The sequence below is a fragment of the Gossypium arboreum genome, chromosome 10 (genome assembly GCF_025698485.1).
Source record: "Gossypium arboreum isolate Shixiya-1 chromosome 10, ASM2569848v2, whole genome shotgun sequence".
NCBI classification, from domain to species: Eukaryota; Viridiplantae; Streptophyta; class Magnoliopsida; order Malvales; family Malvaceae; genus Gossypium; species Gossypium arboreum.
Genome location: NC_069079.1, coordinates 126749547 through 126765926, shown reverse-complemented (window position 1 = coordinate 126765926; position 16380 = coordinate 126749547). Strand labels below are relative to the sequence as shown.

The window sequence follows — 16380 nt, the reverse complement described above, 5'->3', positions numbered from 1 at the left end:
TATCGATTGAATCTTTGTTTTCGAGTCACTTAAGTCACCAAACCAAATAGACAAATGATTCAATTAATTTAATCGATTAGTCCAACCCCAATTTTTATTTCATGTTAATTTTAGTATAATTTTAATTAGAAATAAAATAAAACTACAATTCATTCTCGGTTCGTTATAATCTCCTTTTAAAGGAAAAATACAGTATTATAATTTGTTGAAGTTACAAATATAATTACAATTATAAATATAAATAATATATCCAAATAAAATCACCAAAATAAATTATTATAAAACACAGTCGAACTGATAATAAAAATATACTCAAACTTGGATCAAAATACTATGAACTTTCTTTATTCCAAAGGGAGATGAGAAGGAAGGAAAGGTATGTGAAAAGAAATGAAAACAATGTAGGTATAGTAAGGGATTAAAGCAAATCTCATGGTGATACATTCAACATATTCTTGTCAACTTTTTTCTTAATCACCCAATAATTATATTTGTTTTCACTGTTACTATTTCTGCATGACTTTGATTTCTTTTTAAGTCAATACAAATTTCATTTTAGATTTAAGTCAAAAAAGGAGTTAGGAGAATGATGTGAAAAGTAACCAAAGGGAAATAAAAAATTGGGCTAGAAATTTTGAACCATTCAATTAAAAAAGTTTATTTACCAATTCTTCAATTAAACTAAAAAACAAACAATATTCTTAATTTTAAAAAAAGTGTTGTTAGAACTTAGAAGGTAGACCAAAGTCAATCTTTATAGGACAAAATTAAGAAAGACAATTTCTCTCTTTATTTTTTTTTTCAAAAGCAAAATCAAGTTCATACTAAATTGAAAACCAATTAATCTACCCTTTTCTTGGAAAAATACAAAGGAAAAATACTTGATGGGAGAATTAATTTGGATGAGACTTGCTTGTACCTTTTAGCTTATTAAATTTGTCTTGCTATCATTTAAATTTTTGGTTGAAAAGTAATTATCCATTGCATTAAATAAAAATCTTATAGATATAATTACTTAAGAATTCCTTTCATGCAACTCTTTTTATGTTTAAAAGTTAAAATCATTTTCAAGAAATTATTAGGATGGCAGCTGTTTTGAAAATATAATGAATGTCACAAAATTAAACAAAATCCTAAGCTACTATCTCAATCCATATCACCAATTTATATCACCAAATGTTGCCTAGCATAATGGAGGATTTTTTTGTTTGAAAAAAATTTTCATTGGGATTTTCTAAATAAAATATTAAATCGATATTAAATCCAACAGATTGGTTGAATTTAAAATTAATTGTTTGTACAATTAAATTTATATTTAAAAATAATGAATATTTGTATTTTTTACCCGCTTTGTGTGTGAAAAATAATAAAAGAATTTTATTAAAAATAATTATGAGGAAGAGTTATTTGGTGGTTAAAAGGTAGTGATTAAAAAAATTATGGATATTTTCTAAATATTTTATTTTTATTTTTATTTTAAAATTGGATATTTTAAATTCGAAAATAATATTTTTTCTTAATTTTTTTATAATTTTAATAGGTTTGTAATTTTGAAATAATAGAATTAAATTAATTCTTATAAATAAAATAGAATTAAATTAATGCTTATAAATGAAATGGAATTAAATTAATGATTATGCATTACTATCCATATAGTGAAAAGAAGATAATAACAAAAACTATGGAGAGAACAACCAAAAAAAATATGGAAGATTAAAAGTTTTAATTTAGGTATTGTTGGATAAATTAAAAATTAAGTGTCAAAAATTTAGGCTTTGATAGATATAAATTTAAATCATGATAGTAAGAGAAAAATAATTAAATATAGTAGAAACTTTATTACACGTGTATGCATGAAGAAATAATATATTTAAAACAAAAATTAAATAAAAATACAAGAGATTAAGAATATTAAATGCATACAATTTTTATTACTATTTTGTTATCAATCTTGAATTGATTTTAAGTTAATATATACAATTGATTGAGGTAATAAAGTTTGCATAATAAAATTAAAATGTATAAAAATATCAAAATAAAATTTTGGTTGAATGATAAATTTAGAGTTTTGCTAACCCAATTGACATGATTTCAAATCTCATAATATGTATATTATTATTTTTTAAATTAAAAGATTAAGATATCCTTAAATAATATAATTTATTTTAAACCCAACAGAAATTAAATTAATTGAATTGGAACCCGATTAATGGGTGATACCAACTCAATAAAAGCTTTATAAATAGTATACACTATGAAGAGAAAAAGAGAGCATGCAATATTGTAAAAGTTTGTGAAAAATGTGCAGGAAATTCTAATTGAACTTTTCTTTAATATTTAAACAAATTCTAATTGGCATTCGATTTGCATTGCAATATAATTCTATTCAATGGATATTACTTAGTAGTTAAGTTTACTTAATAAATTAGTATTTACAGCATACGAGAAATATTAGGAAATAGGAGTTCTTTATGTTTATATATAGAGTAGGTTTTGCCCTTTAGACTTAAGAAGAAGAAAGAAACCTATATATTCCGAAAAAAAAAGTTACATAGAGGCCTTTTTGTGTGGGGTGAGTAATGAAGGAGGCTTTATAGTTTTGTCCATGCAAAAGTTACAAATTGTAACTTTTTTTTTTAATTGAGTGATTTTTTTTAATCATTGGATGTAGGCTAGAGGGGTTGATCTACATCAAATTTGCATTGTTTGTTATTTTTTATTTATTTTTCTTCTTAGATGCTTATTATAGGGTTAGTACATTATCCTAATGACTGGTATTAGAACTTTAAATTCAAGGGAGAAGGTATTGCCAAGAGGAAAAGAAGGGTGAAGTCATCAAGGTTGTCACATCGGCAACTATTAAGAATGGATAATGCAATGAAATCCAAATTATTGTCCTTTGATGGGAAAAGTAGTTTCAATTTGTTGCCGTGTATCATATAAGAGCTTCTGGTGAAACAAGATCTTGATATCAATTTAGATTAAACATAGTCTAATAGGGTTAAAAAAGAGAGTGACAGTCTATAAAGAAGAAAGCCGAAAAAACAATTAGGTTAGCTCTTATTATTGCAATTAAGTATAATTTATTAAATGAGAAAACACCTATTAAGATTCGAAAACTAATGACCAATTGGTTGTGCTTAAAGATAGACTTATATACATTTAGCATGGAAAGAGAGGTAATTTACATGATTATTAATGAGTTTAAGCAGCTAGTTTGTCAATTGTTGAATATACTAAGTGATGAAGAGCAAGCAATTGATTTATTAGCTTTCTAGCCGTATTCTTACAAATCAATGGTGATACCACTGTTGAACGGGAAAAAAAATATCATTAAGCTAGATGATGTAATTATTGTTCTACGATAAGACCAAAGGATTCATGGAAGGGATCACACTGACAAGAATGGAAATGCAATAACTATGGAAAGTTATTGAAGATGAAGGAAACACTTCCCATAAAAGTGGACAACGAGAGATGTCTAGAGGGAGAGACTATGGTAATGTGAAGTGCTACTACTATGAACAATATGGCACATTCAAATGTCCATGGATGCAAGACCGATGGTGATGTTGATATGCTTTAAATAAAAGGTAATGATTCGGTTAAGATTCATCTAAAGGGGTGTTAAATTCAGCCACTGATGTACATGTATGTTAGGATCAAGCCATGTTTACTATTTTGCAAAAGGATAGCGATTGTGGTTGCATCAATGTAGGGGGTAAAACAGGAGTTCAAAGTTGAGGGCATGAAAAGAGTTCGTCTAAAACTCCATAATGGTAAAATCTATAATGTTTCAAATGTAAAGTATGTCCTTGTTGCCAACCTCAACATTATTTATTTGGAAGAGATGATATCGCATGAGTATGAATATGTGCGAATTGGGAAGACATGCAAAGCGTACAAGGGAAATCGCTTTATTCTACAAGGTAGAAAAGTCAAGAAGAATATTTGTTATTTGCAAGGCCACTCTACGGGGGAATGTTTCAATATAACAAAGTAGATAGAACGAAGAGACGAAGGCCAGTGTTTTAGCAGAATTTGTGCCAATGGGATTTTGTTAGATGTTGACCAAAATTTTTATTAGCATTCAATTTGGATTACTACATTAGTCCTATCACCTTTTAATCTACTGAATCTAAATTTAATATTTCAATATTAGAAAATTATTAAACTTGTCGATTTAGTCTTAACTCAATTAGTATGAACATTGTTGTCAATGTAATTCTAACCGTCTGAAGTGCATTGTCCTCCTGTTTATGGGTTGAAAAAGGACTATGAGTAATTCTAAAACTTGTGTCAAAAAAAGCAGATATAATCAGAACCTATAATAAAATTGTTAATTTTTTTTTAAATTTGAATCTTTCCAAGATTTTAATTTTTATATAAAGAAAAGTAAGAAAAATAGATGTGTTAATGAATAAAATTATTCCGTATATATATGAAGATAAATTCTTTAAATTCTAAGATTAAGACCAACGATAAAAGTTTATTAAAAAACGAATGATAAAAGCATATTACAAGAATCATGCTATACACATTTATTTATATATATATATATATATATATATATATATATATATTTAAGTGTGTGATTGAACTGATGTTACTAATTAATCGAATATCAATTCAATTGGAAAATAATTAAAAGTTAATTTTTATAATGTAACAAATATTATTACGTGAAAAAATTAATTTAAACCCAGAAAAACTTTAGAAAATAGTCAGCCTTATCCTTTCAACTAAAATTTCATAGTAAAAATATATGGAAGCTTCTGTACTAAGTGTTAGATTTCATTTTGCTCTTTCTACTAAAAAAATAGGTAAAATAATCTTTGTGCTTTTGATAAAAAAGGAAACTGATCTTTTCTATTAAAAATTTCATTTATTCTACTATTAAAAACTAGAATGACTAACAAAATAACCAAAAAGTGACATGTGGCGTGGCTTGTGTACTAGACGTGTGCATGGGCCGGGCTGGGCCAGGTTCGGGCTGAGCCTAGACAAAATTTTAGGCCCGTTTTTTGGGCCCGGGCTTGGCCCGCCCCCCAATATGGGCCTAAAAATTTGTCCAAGCCCGGCCCAAAATAAAATTGTTAAGCCCTAGTCCGGCCAGGCTCATATTAATTTTTTTTAGCTTATTTCATTAAATTAAAAATTTAAAAATATAATAAATCAAATACATTTAAAACAAATATTAAAATAAGAAACAAATAAAAATGATATTAAAACAATTCTTAAAATAATACACAAATTGAAAATATAATAAAAAGTGATTATATTAAAATTGAAAATAAAATGTAAGTATGATTAAAAATAAAAATATATATATATTTAGAATATAATTCGGGCCGGGCTCGGGCTAAAAAAGTTTTACTTGAGCCCAGCCCGTTTTCTAAACGGGTCTTATTTTTTTGCCCAAACCCATATTTCGAGCCTATATTTTTACTCATACCCTCTCATTTTTAGGGCCAGCCCGGCCCATGCACACCTCTATTGTGTACCTCATCAGGAACCAATTTTAATAGAAGAAATGGATAAATTTTTTTAACAAAATAATCAATTTACTATTTGATTTAATGTATAGGGACTAATTTTCCTATTTCTTGAATAGGGGTAAAATACAATCCAATTTCTTATTCTTGAATAGGGTAAAATGTAATCAAATTCCTTATTTAAATACCTCCATAGTACTTTTACCAAATTTTATTTACTTTTTGCATAATTTTTAATAAATATAATTTTCACATAATTTTTAACCCTACATATAAAGATATAACCAAATATATTCTTATTCATGAGGTGTACGCCATGGTTATCACCTAAAGAATCATACCTGAACTTTCCCAGCTATTTTAAAGTTAATATCTTAGGCATTTAACTAAAATAGCAAGTTCCCCATTGGATGTCGCCTTCATGGTGGTTGTTAATACAGTCATAAAATATATAATCAGAGAAGATAATATCATTAAACCAAATGTGTATTTTTTGTTATTTACTAATTATATTTAATATTTATTTTATATTAACATGACCAATAGATTTTCTTATTAAAAATTTAAAATATTAACCTTAAACAATTATATATATTATTATACCTTAACATAATTGAATCCGACTTCAACCCGACCCCACCCATCAACTCCTTGTTATTATAATTGTGATGAATAGTGTATATATATATAACTAAAAAAACGTAAGGAGGAATGTAATATAAACGAGGAAGCCGCCGTGAGTGGGATGAGGAGATTGGTCTTCATCAGATGCTCGCTGTCGGGTTGATTTTCAATTTGTTTTTGTTTTGTTTTGCCACGTCAGATTTGTTGTGGGTCCCACAACACCTTCTTGTAAGGTTCTTGTCTTTGGGTCCTACAACCTTACCTTAGAATAACATATAGTAGCTTTTTAATAATATTATTATTATTTAAAAAATAAAAATAAAGCTGGTCTCACAACCCCCACAGGTCTCTAAGGGGTCCCCCACATATGAAACATGAGGCCGAAATTTTCGTTCAAACTTTCATGGAGTACACATAACATGTATATTCATCACCCTTTTATTGTCTTTGATGATAATCTCAACATTTACGACAGGGGACGAAATTAGAAAATTATCTTTGAAGGATTAGAGATAAATTATAGATTTTTGTAAAAATTAAATATTATGTTAATTTGTAATTTTATAAATTTTAAAGGAATTAAAATTATATTTATCATTTTTAAAGATTAAAGTTATTGCTTACCCTTTTATCTACACTCCTCTTTACAGTCTCTTTTCTTAGTCTTGAACTACTTTTGTATTAAAAATAATATATTGTAAAATTTTATAATATATTTTGTATATATATTAAGTATTTGAAATATACGAAATTTAAAATTTTAATAAAGGAAAAACAATATAGTAGTGGTAAATATTAAATAAAAATAACATATTTAAAAAATAAAAAAATGGATAGGTCTAAAAGGATTTAGGTTTAGTTGTTTATAAATATGAACGTGTATAAGTAAATTTTGGGTTAAATAAAGCTTAAGTAATTATATATGGTGTTGATGTCATAATATAAATTGGACATAAATCAATCATGATCATCTCTAATCGATAATAAAATTAATTAGAACCATTCATCAACTAGTTTCAATCAAGTCAAACTTGAAATATGGATTAAGTTCATCTAGATTTCAATTAGTCATAATTCCAGTTTGAATTTATTAGATGGAATAAATATGGTAAAAAATAAAAATAATATTTGAAAACTAAAATATCCCAATGTGATATTCATGCTTATGTATATAGAACAACAACCAGATATTAATAATGAATATAAACATTGTTTTACAACTAAAATTTTAAAAAAAAAGTTTAAAGTTAAATCTCAAGCTTGATGATTAGGGTGTTCTTCGTTTCAGATGTGGCCTGAGTTTGAGTCGTACTAGTTGCATTGTTGTTAGAGTTATATCCTCCCTTTATAGTTCACTAGAAATAATTTAAAGCTTAATTACTTGTATTTATGTGATAATTATATGGGTTTCATAATTAATTAATCAATAAATTTTTTATCGAATATACACTTTTATTCTTTAATAAAATTTTATTGCTGAGAAAAAATATAGTAATTCTATATGATTATACATTCCATTTCACAATAGAAATAGCTTGGAATTTCTTTTTATTTTTAATTTTTCGGTGAAAAAGGAAAAAAAAAAAGCTTGGTTGGTTGCATGGGACGGGGTCCCTACAAAAGCTTTTTCTACTTGAAATTATGAACAGTTTCCTGCAATAACCAATCATGCATATTTATGGCCCCTCAAGTGGGTGGCACAAAATTAAGGACCCTTTTCATCAATGCATTCAAGACTTTTTTTTTATGAATATTTATTTTGGGTAAAAAATTTACTTTCGTAAATTTTAATTCTTAAATTATATTTAAATAAAATATTAATATTTAATATCAATCAATGTTTAGTGTGGTGGTAAAATACATTACATTGTCAATTGTAAATGTTAATTCGAACCTTAAAGATAACATTATTAAAAAAGATAACTACAAACATAGGCGAAGGGAAGTGTGCAAATAGGGGCTTGGGCTACACACTAAAATTGAAAATTGATGCTTTAATTTTAAAATTTAAAGTTAATATATGATAAAATTATAATTTGGTCCTAAAATATTAGAATTTTGATTTAATCTTTTTGAAAACTATTAAGATATAAGTTAATCTCGCCCCAAAAGAAAAAAATTCTAACTTCGGTCTTAGCTACGAAACCCCAAACATCAATAATAAAACCTACATGAAAATAACAAAAAAATTAACAATTAATTTGTACTTAGAGTAATCTTTTAGAGTACTATTTAGATACAATAAAAATATAAAAGAGATTACTTAAAAATGAAAAAAAAGAAGAGAGAGGATGAAATCAAGAAATTGAAAACTCATATATATAGTCATTATCTATATATATATATATATATATATATATATATATAATTCGAGGCCATTAAATATACAAACCTGTTGTCTATATAGGTAGATCCAAAATGTTCTTTTGTTATAATTTTCTATATTATTTTGTTTACATTTTACCTGTATCGAAAAATCATGGTACGTGAATACATGGAAGGATATGTAGATAATGAAATTTCAACCTCATATCCAATTAGTATTAAGTTTTAAAAGTCTAGTCAAAATTTTAAAAAATTTAAAAATTAATGACAGTTTTGAAATTTTTACAAGGTTTAATTAAAATTTTAAAATTTTTAGGGTTTAAAATTGAAAAATAAAATAAAATAGAAGAGTTTGTAGTACGAATGCGCGTATGTTATTTGCATGCAAAATTGAAAGGACTGAAAATGAAAACTGAGCACTTTTAATTTGACATATATATTTATGAATATAAATATTTATATATGTAAGAAGTGACCTTTGCAAATTAATGGAGGTTGACGATAAGATATGATTATCCCTTTCAACCGACTATATATATTATGTAAGAAGCTATATATATATATATATATATATATATATATATATATATTCAATTCAACCATCCACTCTTTTTTTATTTCCTTTAATTCCATGTTATGTATCCCAAAATTAGCTGGACTGATTCAACTTCAATTTTGCCTTGCAACAATTTGCTAGGTCGTTCTTTTTATTGAATGACAATGACCTCACTTCTTTATTTTGTGCAATTATAAGAGTTGGGTTCATTATTTAATCCACATTCAATTTGAATATAAAATTATTAGTAATTTTGGATTTAATCAAATATGGGTTAATTGTATTTTAATTGATCTCGTTATAGGTAGAAAAAATAAGATAAATAGAAAACTTATTATATACAAAACTTGAAGAGGGTAACAATCGTAGTAGTAAAAGTACCATAGAGGTTTTTGTATTAAGAGTTAAATTATATTCTATTTTTTTATTTAAAAAATGGGTAAATTAATCATTTCTATTAAAAATTCATCCATTTCTATCGTTAAAAACTGGCGTTGCTAACAGAATAACCAAATAGTTACATGTGACATGACATATTTGCCTCATTCTGGCATACAAGGACTAATTTTAACAATAGAAATGGATGAAAATTTTAAGAGAATAACCAATTTACCCATTTTTTAGTAGAGGGGCAAAGTGAAATCGAACCTTAATACAAAGACCTCTATGATACTTTTACATAATAATAGTAAATAAAATCTGGACTTTGATATCACGATAAACATCCAACTTAAAATCAATCCTTAAAAAGGACCCAATTTTCATAATAGATAATCCAAATGATACCATTTTAATAGGCCATAAAAAAAAGAAGAAGAGTCTATCATACAAAAAAACTCAAAGAGGGTAACAATAATAGTGGTAAAAGTATTAGGGAGGTTTTTGTACTAAGAGTCAGATTGCATTTTGCCTTTTTTACTCAAAAAATGAGTAAATTAGTCGATGTATGTTAGATTAAAGAGTAAGCTAGTCTTTTCTATTAAAAATCTCATCAATTTCTATCGTTAAAAATTGGCATTGCTAACAGAATAACCAAATAGTTATACGTGACATTAAACATGTGCCTCATTTTGGCAAATAAGGATCAATTTTTAACAATGAAAATGGACGAAATTTTAAAAAAAAAGCCAATTTGCTCTTTAATCTAATGTATAGAGACTAATTTATCTATTTTTTAATAGAGGGAGTAAAGCGAGATTGAACATTAGTACAAAAGACCTCTATGATACTTTTACTCAATAGTAGTAAATAAAATTTGGACTTTGATATCATAATAAACATCCAACTTAAAATCAATCGTTAAAAAAGACCCAATTTTCATAATGGATAATCCAAATGATACTACTTTAATAGGCTATGTCACAAGTAGGTAGAAAAATAAGCCTATTATATGTGACAAGCTCGAGAGGGATAACAAGCAATAACAATAATTAAAAGAGAACTTGAGCTCTAAAAATACGTAAATATAAATAAAAATATCAATTTAATTAAGATTTAATTGACATATCATATCACATATAAAAGAGACAAATAAAGAATATTCGCATATAAAATATTAGGAAGAGAACAAATAATGTTAACATACAATAACAATAAAAGTAAAATTTGAACTTCCATATTTACATTAAGCATTCAATGTCAAATCAATTAATTATATATAAAATTCAAAAATAAGTCAGAATTTATATAAAATTTGATTTTGAAGAAATTCTTTCTTAATTTTCATTCTCATTCATATTTAAAAAAACGGAATTTGTACAATAAGGACATAAATTATTCCCAAGAGCATGAGATTGTGAAGGGGTGTCAAATCAAGCTGTATGGTCCACTGGATCTAAGAATATCAAGCTGTGTCCACTGCCCATGTATTAGTTTGTTGCGAAATTGACCCTTAGAGTTTGACAATTACAATTCAGGCATTTCAAACTTCAACCAATTTGTTTTAGATTTTTTTCTCTTTATAATTATTAGAAATCAAATTGTGACATCCTCTTATATCATCATGCAATCTATAATTTCATAATCATGTTATATTATATAAATAATAATATATATTTTTTAATAATGTATATTATTGATAAATAAATTAAGCTCATGAATCAATTTAGTCTGATTCATAAACAAACTTATTCATATTTTGGGGTGACCAAAATACTAAGTCGATTAAACTATTATCATTTTGTAAGTTTAATTATGATGATTAATTCAATTTTGTAGGCTGTTAAAATAAATTAAGTCAATTTGTTATCGGTTATGAATTTTACATATGGATTGACCAGTTTTTGAAATATATTTTAATATATAATATAACTTTTTTTTAGAGAGAACCTAAATCTAACTTCTACAAAGAAAACGATAGAATAATTCAATCTAACCAACTTAGTTGGCCGAACCAATCAATGTTAAGTTGGTTTGACTAGGTCGATTAAAACCTAAATCAATCAATTATTCTATTAAAGTACGAAATCAATCGTTTAAATTGATTTTTTTTTTTCAATTTTTAACTAAACTGACCAAACCAATGAACTGGTATACAAGAGAGAGAAGAGAGTTGAAGAAGTGGGAACAACATGGTATGGGAAAGGGTGGAATTCACCTTTATAAAGTCATGGTAATGTAAATGTACTGTGTACCCCTAAAATTAGAGGAAAAAGATAAAAAAAGAATCTGATAATGTTTTATGGATAAAATTGTTAAAAGACATTGTCATTCATAAAAGCTGAAAAGCAAAATAAAAAAAGAAAAGAAAACATATCTCTGGCTCAAAATTTGTGGTCCTAAACCTCCAACTCATTCACACAATATGCTTTTTTTATTTCAATTGCAATGGCTATATGGACCAGGTACGAATATACGGATACGAGGCATGATTCTTTTAAAAACCCTCCAAATACACCAAAAATTTAACGTATTCGAGTGTTAGTGTTGTTCATTTTAGTGTTTATGCATACAAAATGAACTAAAACTGACTTGATTACTTTTATCCCAGACCACTGTAGCTAGAAACCTTTTTGATGGCATCTTCTTCCATTTCCACAAGTTGCTGACAAAAGGATTTGATGTCCCGAGCCTCTTCTTTGAATGTGATCCTGAATTGCTTCCATTGGTATTCGTCAATTTCATCCCCGGTAACTTTATTACGAACCTTTCCTAGGACGTCGAACCCCTTACGATCAAGAGACAGCATGTATGCATCCTAGAAAGAATTAGTTGGTTATCAAAGGACATGAACAATTAGTCCGAGACTATAGGCAAGGATATGCGACTTTTCATGGTGGAATTCATAGACTTAACTCTATGTAACACACAGAAAGCACTTGACATTGAAAAAGGATAGGAAACCTTACTCTTGCATTTACGTTCAGGTATATGAAACAGAAAAGGATCAGTCCTCTGCGCCGTGCTTCACTTTGATTAATACCATCGATTAGCTTAGCTGAATAAGGAGCTATAAAGAGAGAAAATGAAGTTATTATTTAATTGGTAATGTCAAGATCGTAATTCATTCCACTACTATCTGTAAAATAGAGCAGTTGGTTTTATTTTTTCCTCGACAATGATGTCTTACCTAGCAAACCTGCTTTACATTTTTCCATATCTTCAAAGTCTACTTCATGAGTTCCTCCATTACCATCACCAAACATGCAAGAGCTGTATAGAAGATATTTCATGTCAAATGAAGTTTGCATATTAGATCAATTTTGTTTTTCCTCTCTCTCGAAGTAAACCTCTTTCTTATCATATTTTCTGAATCTATAGGCGAAAAGACTATAGTATTATATCATATTGAAGTTACCATAATATTAAGGTTACATTAAATGATAGGGGATCCCTATTGGATCCTTTTTCATAGAGCACTTAAACTAACCACTATTATGTAAAAGTACCATGAAGGCTTTTGTACAATGAGTCAGATTGCATTTTGCCTCTTTAGTAAAAAAAGGGCAAAATAATCCCTATATAATAGATTAAAGAGCAAATTGGTCATTTCTGTCAAAATTTTCATCAATTTATACTGTTAAAAACTGGCGTGACAGATGAAACAACCAGACCCATGTGAACCTCATGTTGACGTACAAAGACCAGTTTTTAACAGTAAAAATGGATAAAATTTTTAGCAAAAAAACCAGTTTGCTTTTTGATCTATCATACAAGAACTAATTTGCACATTTTATGAATAGAGGGGGGCAAAATGCAATCTGACTCATAGTACAAGGTTTCTATGGTACTTTTACCACTACTATTATTAAGCAAAAGACATGCTATGGACAATTTAATTTAAGAACTTTATTTCGGGATATGGTATAACATCAATCTTTCAACATTCAGTGGAGACAAAATCAAGCATCACTGCCACCGGGGTTCACGTGATGGTAATTATCTACAATTACACTGATAAATTTAACAATCTGAGTGGAAGTTCATACCTTAGATTGAACTTATAAATCACATAATTTTCACCCCCATCGATCAGCTCCTTGAGGTTTTCGCTTCGAGTTGTCGAAAAGTGATCAGAAGAACTTAATACACCCGAAACCGTATAATTAAATTCTTTTAATGCTTTCTCCTCGGAGAGCATCATTTCTTTAAGGTAGTTTGCGGCTGATTCAGCCTATAAAATGAAAAAGAGAAATAAAGTTGACAATGATTGTAAGATTCTTAAAAATTGACATTTAATCTAGATTTACCAAGATTATTACTTCCAAATAAACATTTTATTTTTCCAGAAAGAGTATCAAATATGACAGTGTTAAAATATCAAGGAACCAGTGCTATACTAATCATTTAATCAATTAGAATCCGTGAAAATATTTAGACAAAATGATTAATAATCTCCATTTTTTTGCAAATATTCGGTTTTAAGCTAATTTATCAACATAAAATCTTATCTTGGTTGCTTTTCATATTATATGCCAAGGAACATCATGTACTTAGTTACTTGAACCGGGAGAAGTATAGTTGATTTGACCAGCATACCCTGTTTCTCTTGACATAAATTAAAAACATGAAGATTTCCACAAACGACAGTTAATCTTATTTAAGTATATACATGCAGACATAGTTGAATTCTTGTAGTGTGGTGATTTGCGGCAGCCTAATCATGAGCATATTACTCATAGTGGTACAAAATTCTTATGACCAAGATGGTTTTCAAAATATAGTTACCTTTTTATCTTTGACAGGCACAACATCCCCGGTTAGAGCGACCCGAACTGGAAACTGCAACATAGGAATATAGCAAATTAAACCATTGCGTCACATTCAAAATACTTGCTCAACACAAATGTCAAGGTATACACTACCAAAAGACAAATTGTGCAGTTCAATTAGATACCAACCTTGTTCATTGATTTGAGTAATTTTCCAAGAGGCCCCGGGTAGGGGCTGGCTACAGAAAATGAACCACGTTCATCAATTATAGTGTTCTGTGTACAAAATGGAAAAAAAAATGAAAGAATTAAGAATTCAATTGACATGGTGAACATCCATTTTCTCAAAATTCTAGTAACGAATGTAAACTGAAAGAAAAGGTTTTACATTTGCAGGTGTTTTCAGAAAGGAATTTAAACTTTATACAAATAGGTAAACAAGGCTAACATTTAACGAAAAAGACATGTATGCTTAAACTGTTCAACATTTGACACGAATAGGTACAATAGTTATTCCAAATAGTTCACCAACCAAAGGAAGAATACAAGATTATGAGCTATTCGATTTGTATCCTGCCTAAACGGTGTCCAATGTTGCTCCAACTCTTCATTTTCCTAAAGTATTCATGTCTGACATCCATGTCCCACACATTTTCATATATGGGTATGAGAATACGGCTTTCCAAATACATGGAAAAAATTGAAGATACTCATGTTGGACACATACCCTTATCTCACATTCACGTCGAAACAAAGAGACCACAAGATACTTGAATATTAAGAGAAAACTACGAAACAAACAAAGTAGAGCCGTAGCTACAAAAGAAACATACCACATTGTGTAATTCATGTTCTGGTACCCAGATAAGAGGATTCCCCTTCCTTATAATGTACTTAACCTTCGACGTGTATATATTCTCTTTGCTGTAAAACAACCATTAAAAGCAATCAAACATTATAACAAATTTGATTCCCAGCTCTTCTTTTCCATTTTCCAACAAATTCATGCCATAAAAACAAATACTATATTACTTAAACTAAATATCATTGTGCTAGAAATCATATATCGAGTCCATGTTACATAAATAATAGGATTCAGCTAACATAAACTATTTCCACTAAAACTCCTCTCTTTTTCTTCTAACATTTTGGGATTTTCAACGATTTCATAAAGCTAAAGGCTTTGAGAGATAAAACCCGAAAAGCAAAACAAAATCCAAAACATACCCAATTGAATTAAATGAAAGGGAAAGCAAAAAAGCAATATTTGTAAAGAGATATGAAAAGGGTACCTTCCTTGGGCATCAGTTTTGATGGTATTAAGATAACCTTGCCAATTTGAAACCAATATATTCTGCAACATTAGAAAATAAAAGGTAAAAATGTGTAATTGCAAAGTTAAGAGTAAAGCAATAAACTTGAAGCTTGAAAAAAATGGTGGAAAATATCAAACCTTGCATTTCTCAGCAAGAGTTAAAACAGTAGCTTTGTTGCTGCCTTTCATTGAACACCAGGTGCTCGACCAAATTACTCTTTCAAAACTGGGCTTTTCTGCATGCGAAGGGGGAAAAATAAACTAGAATCTTTTAGTGGGTTTTTAGGAGGAGCGAGCCCTTTTGTAGAAAAGGGGTTTATGGAGTTCTTATTAATTTTGGCTAAATTACAAAGCTAGCCAACCAATTTCAGTAAATTTTCATTTTGGTCACTAAAAAAATTTGCAAATATTTAAGTTTCTTGCTAATTTACTATAAGTGAAAGAACTCACCAAATGTCCCATATTTTTAAAAGCAATAGATATTATTTTTAGGTCAAAATTATCTTTTCATATAAAATATAAGAAGAAGAAAACTAAGAAGACTGATTAACAAACCAGTAGTGGAGGCACAACTACATGACATTCATCATCGTGGAGCATTAGGCGGCACATCCAACCTCTAGGATTCATTTGTAAGCTGTTAAATTTTACAACTTACAACTTTTGATCAATTATACATCTTTGAGAGTTTATTTTTTTTCATTTTTTTACAACACCTGTCGAACTTATCAAGATTTATGTCAACGCAATGTGCATCATCTTCATTCACGACTTTAATTCAATGCCAACAAATACTAAATAATGTATTTATTTTTTAGTTAAATTATTGTTTTGGTCCTTGAACTATACTCAAATTTAAGATTTAACCTTTCGTTTATCTTGATGTTATTTGATTTTAGCTATTCCAGGTAAATT

General features: G+C 28.0%; 1 protein-coding gene across 1 annotated transcript; it reads right to left on the bottom strand.

Moving 5' to 3' along the window:
- Positions 1-11768: 11768 nt before the first annotated feature.
- LOC108488378 (uncharacterized) lies at positions 11769-16063 on the bottom strand. Its single transcript, XM_017792659.2, has 10 exons — positions 16021-16063; positions 15604-15701; positions 15443-15504; positions 14984-15074; positions 14340-14426; positions 14167-14220; positions 13428-13612; positions 12569-12651; positions 12348-12448; positions 11769-12196 (listed from the first exon to the last, which is right to left on the bottom strand). The coding sequence occupies exons 1-10, from the start codon at positions 16046-16048 to the stop codon at positions 11981-11983; spliced, it is 1005 nt and encodes a 334-aa protein (XP_017648148.2). The 5' UTR covers positions 16049-16063; the 3' UTR covers positions 11769-11980.
- Between the last annotated feature and the right edge of the window lie 317 nt (positions 16064-16380).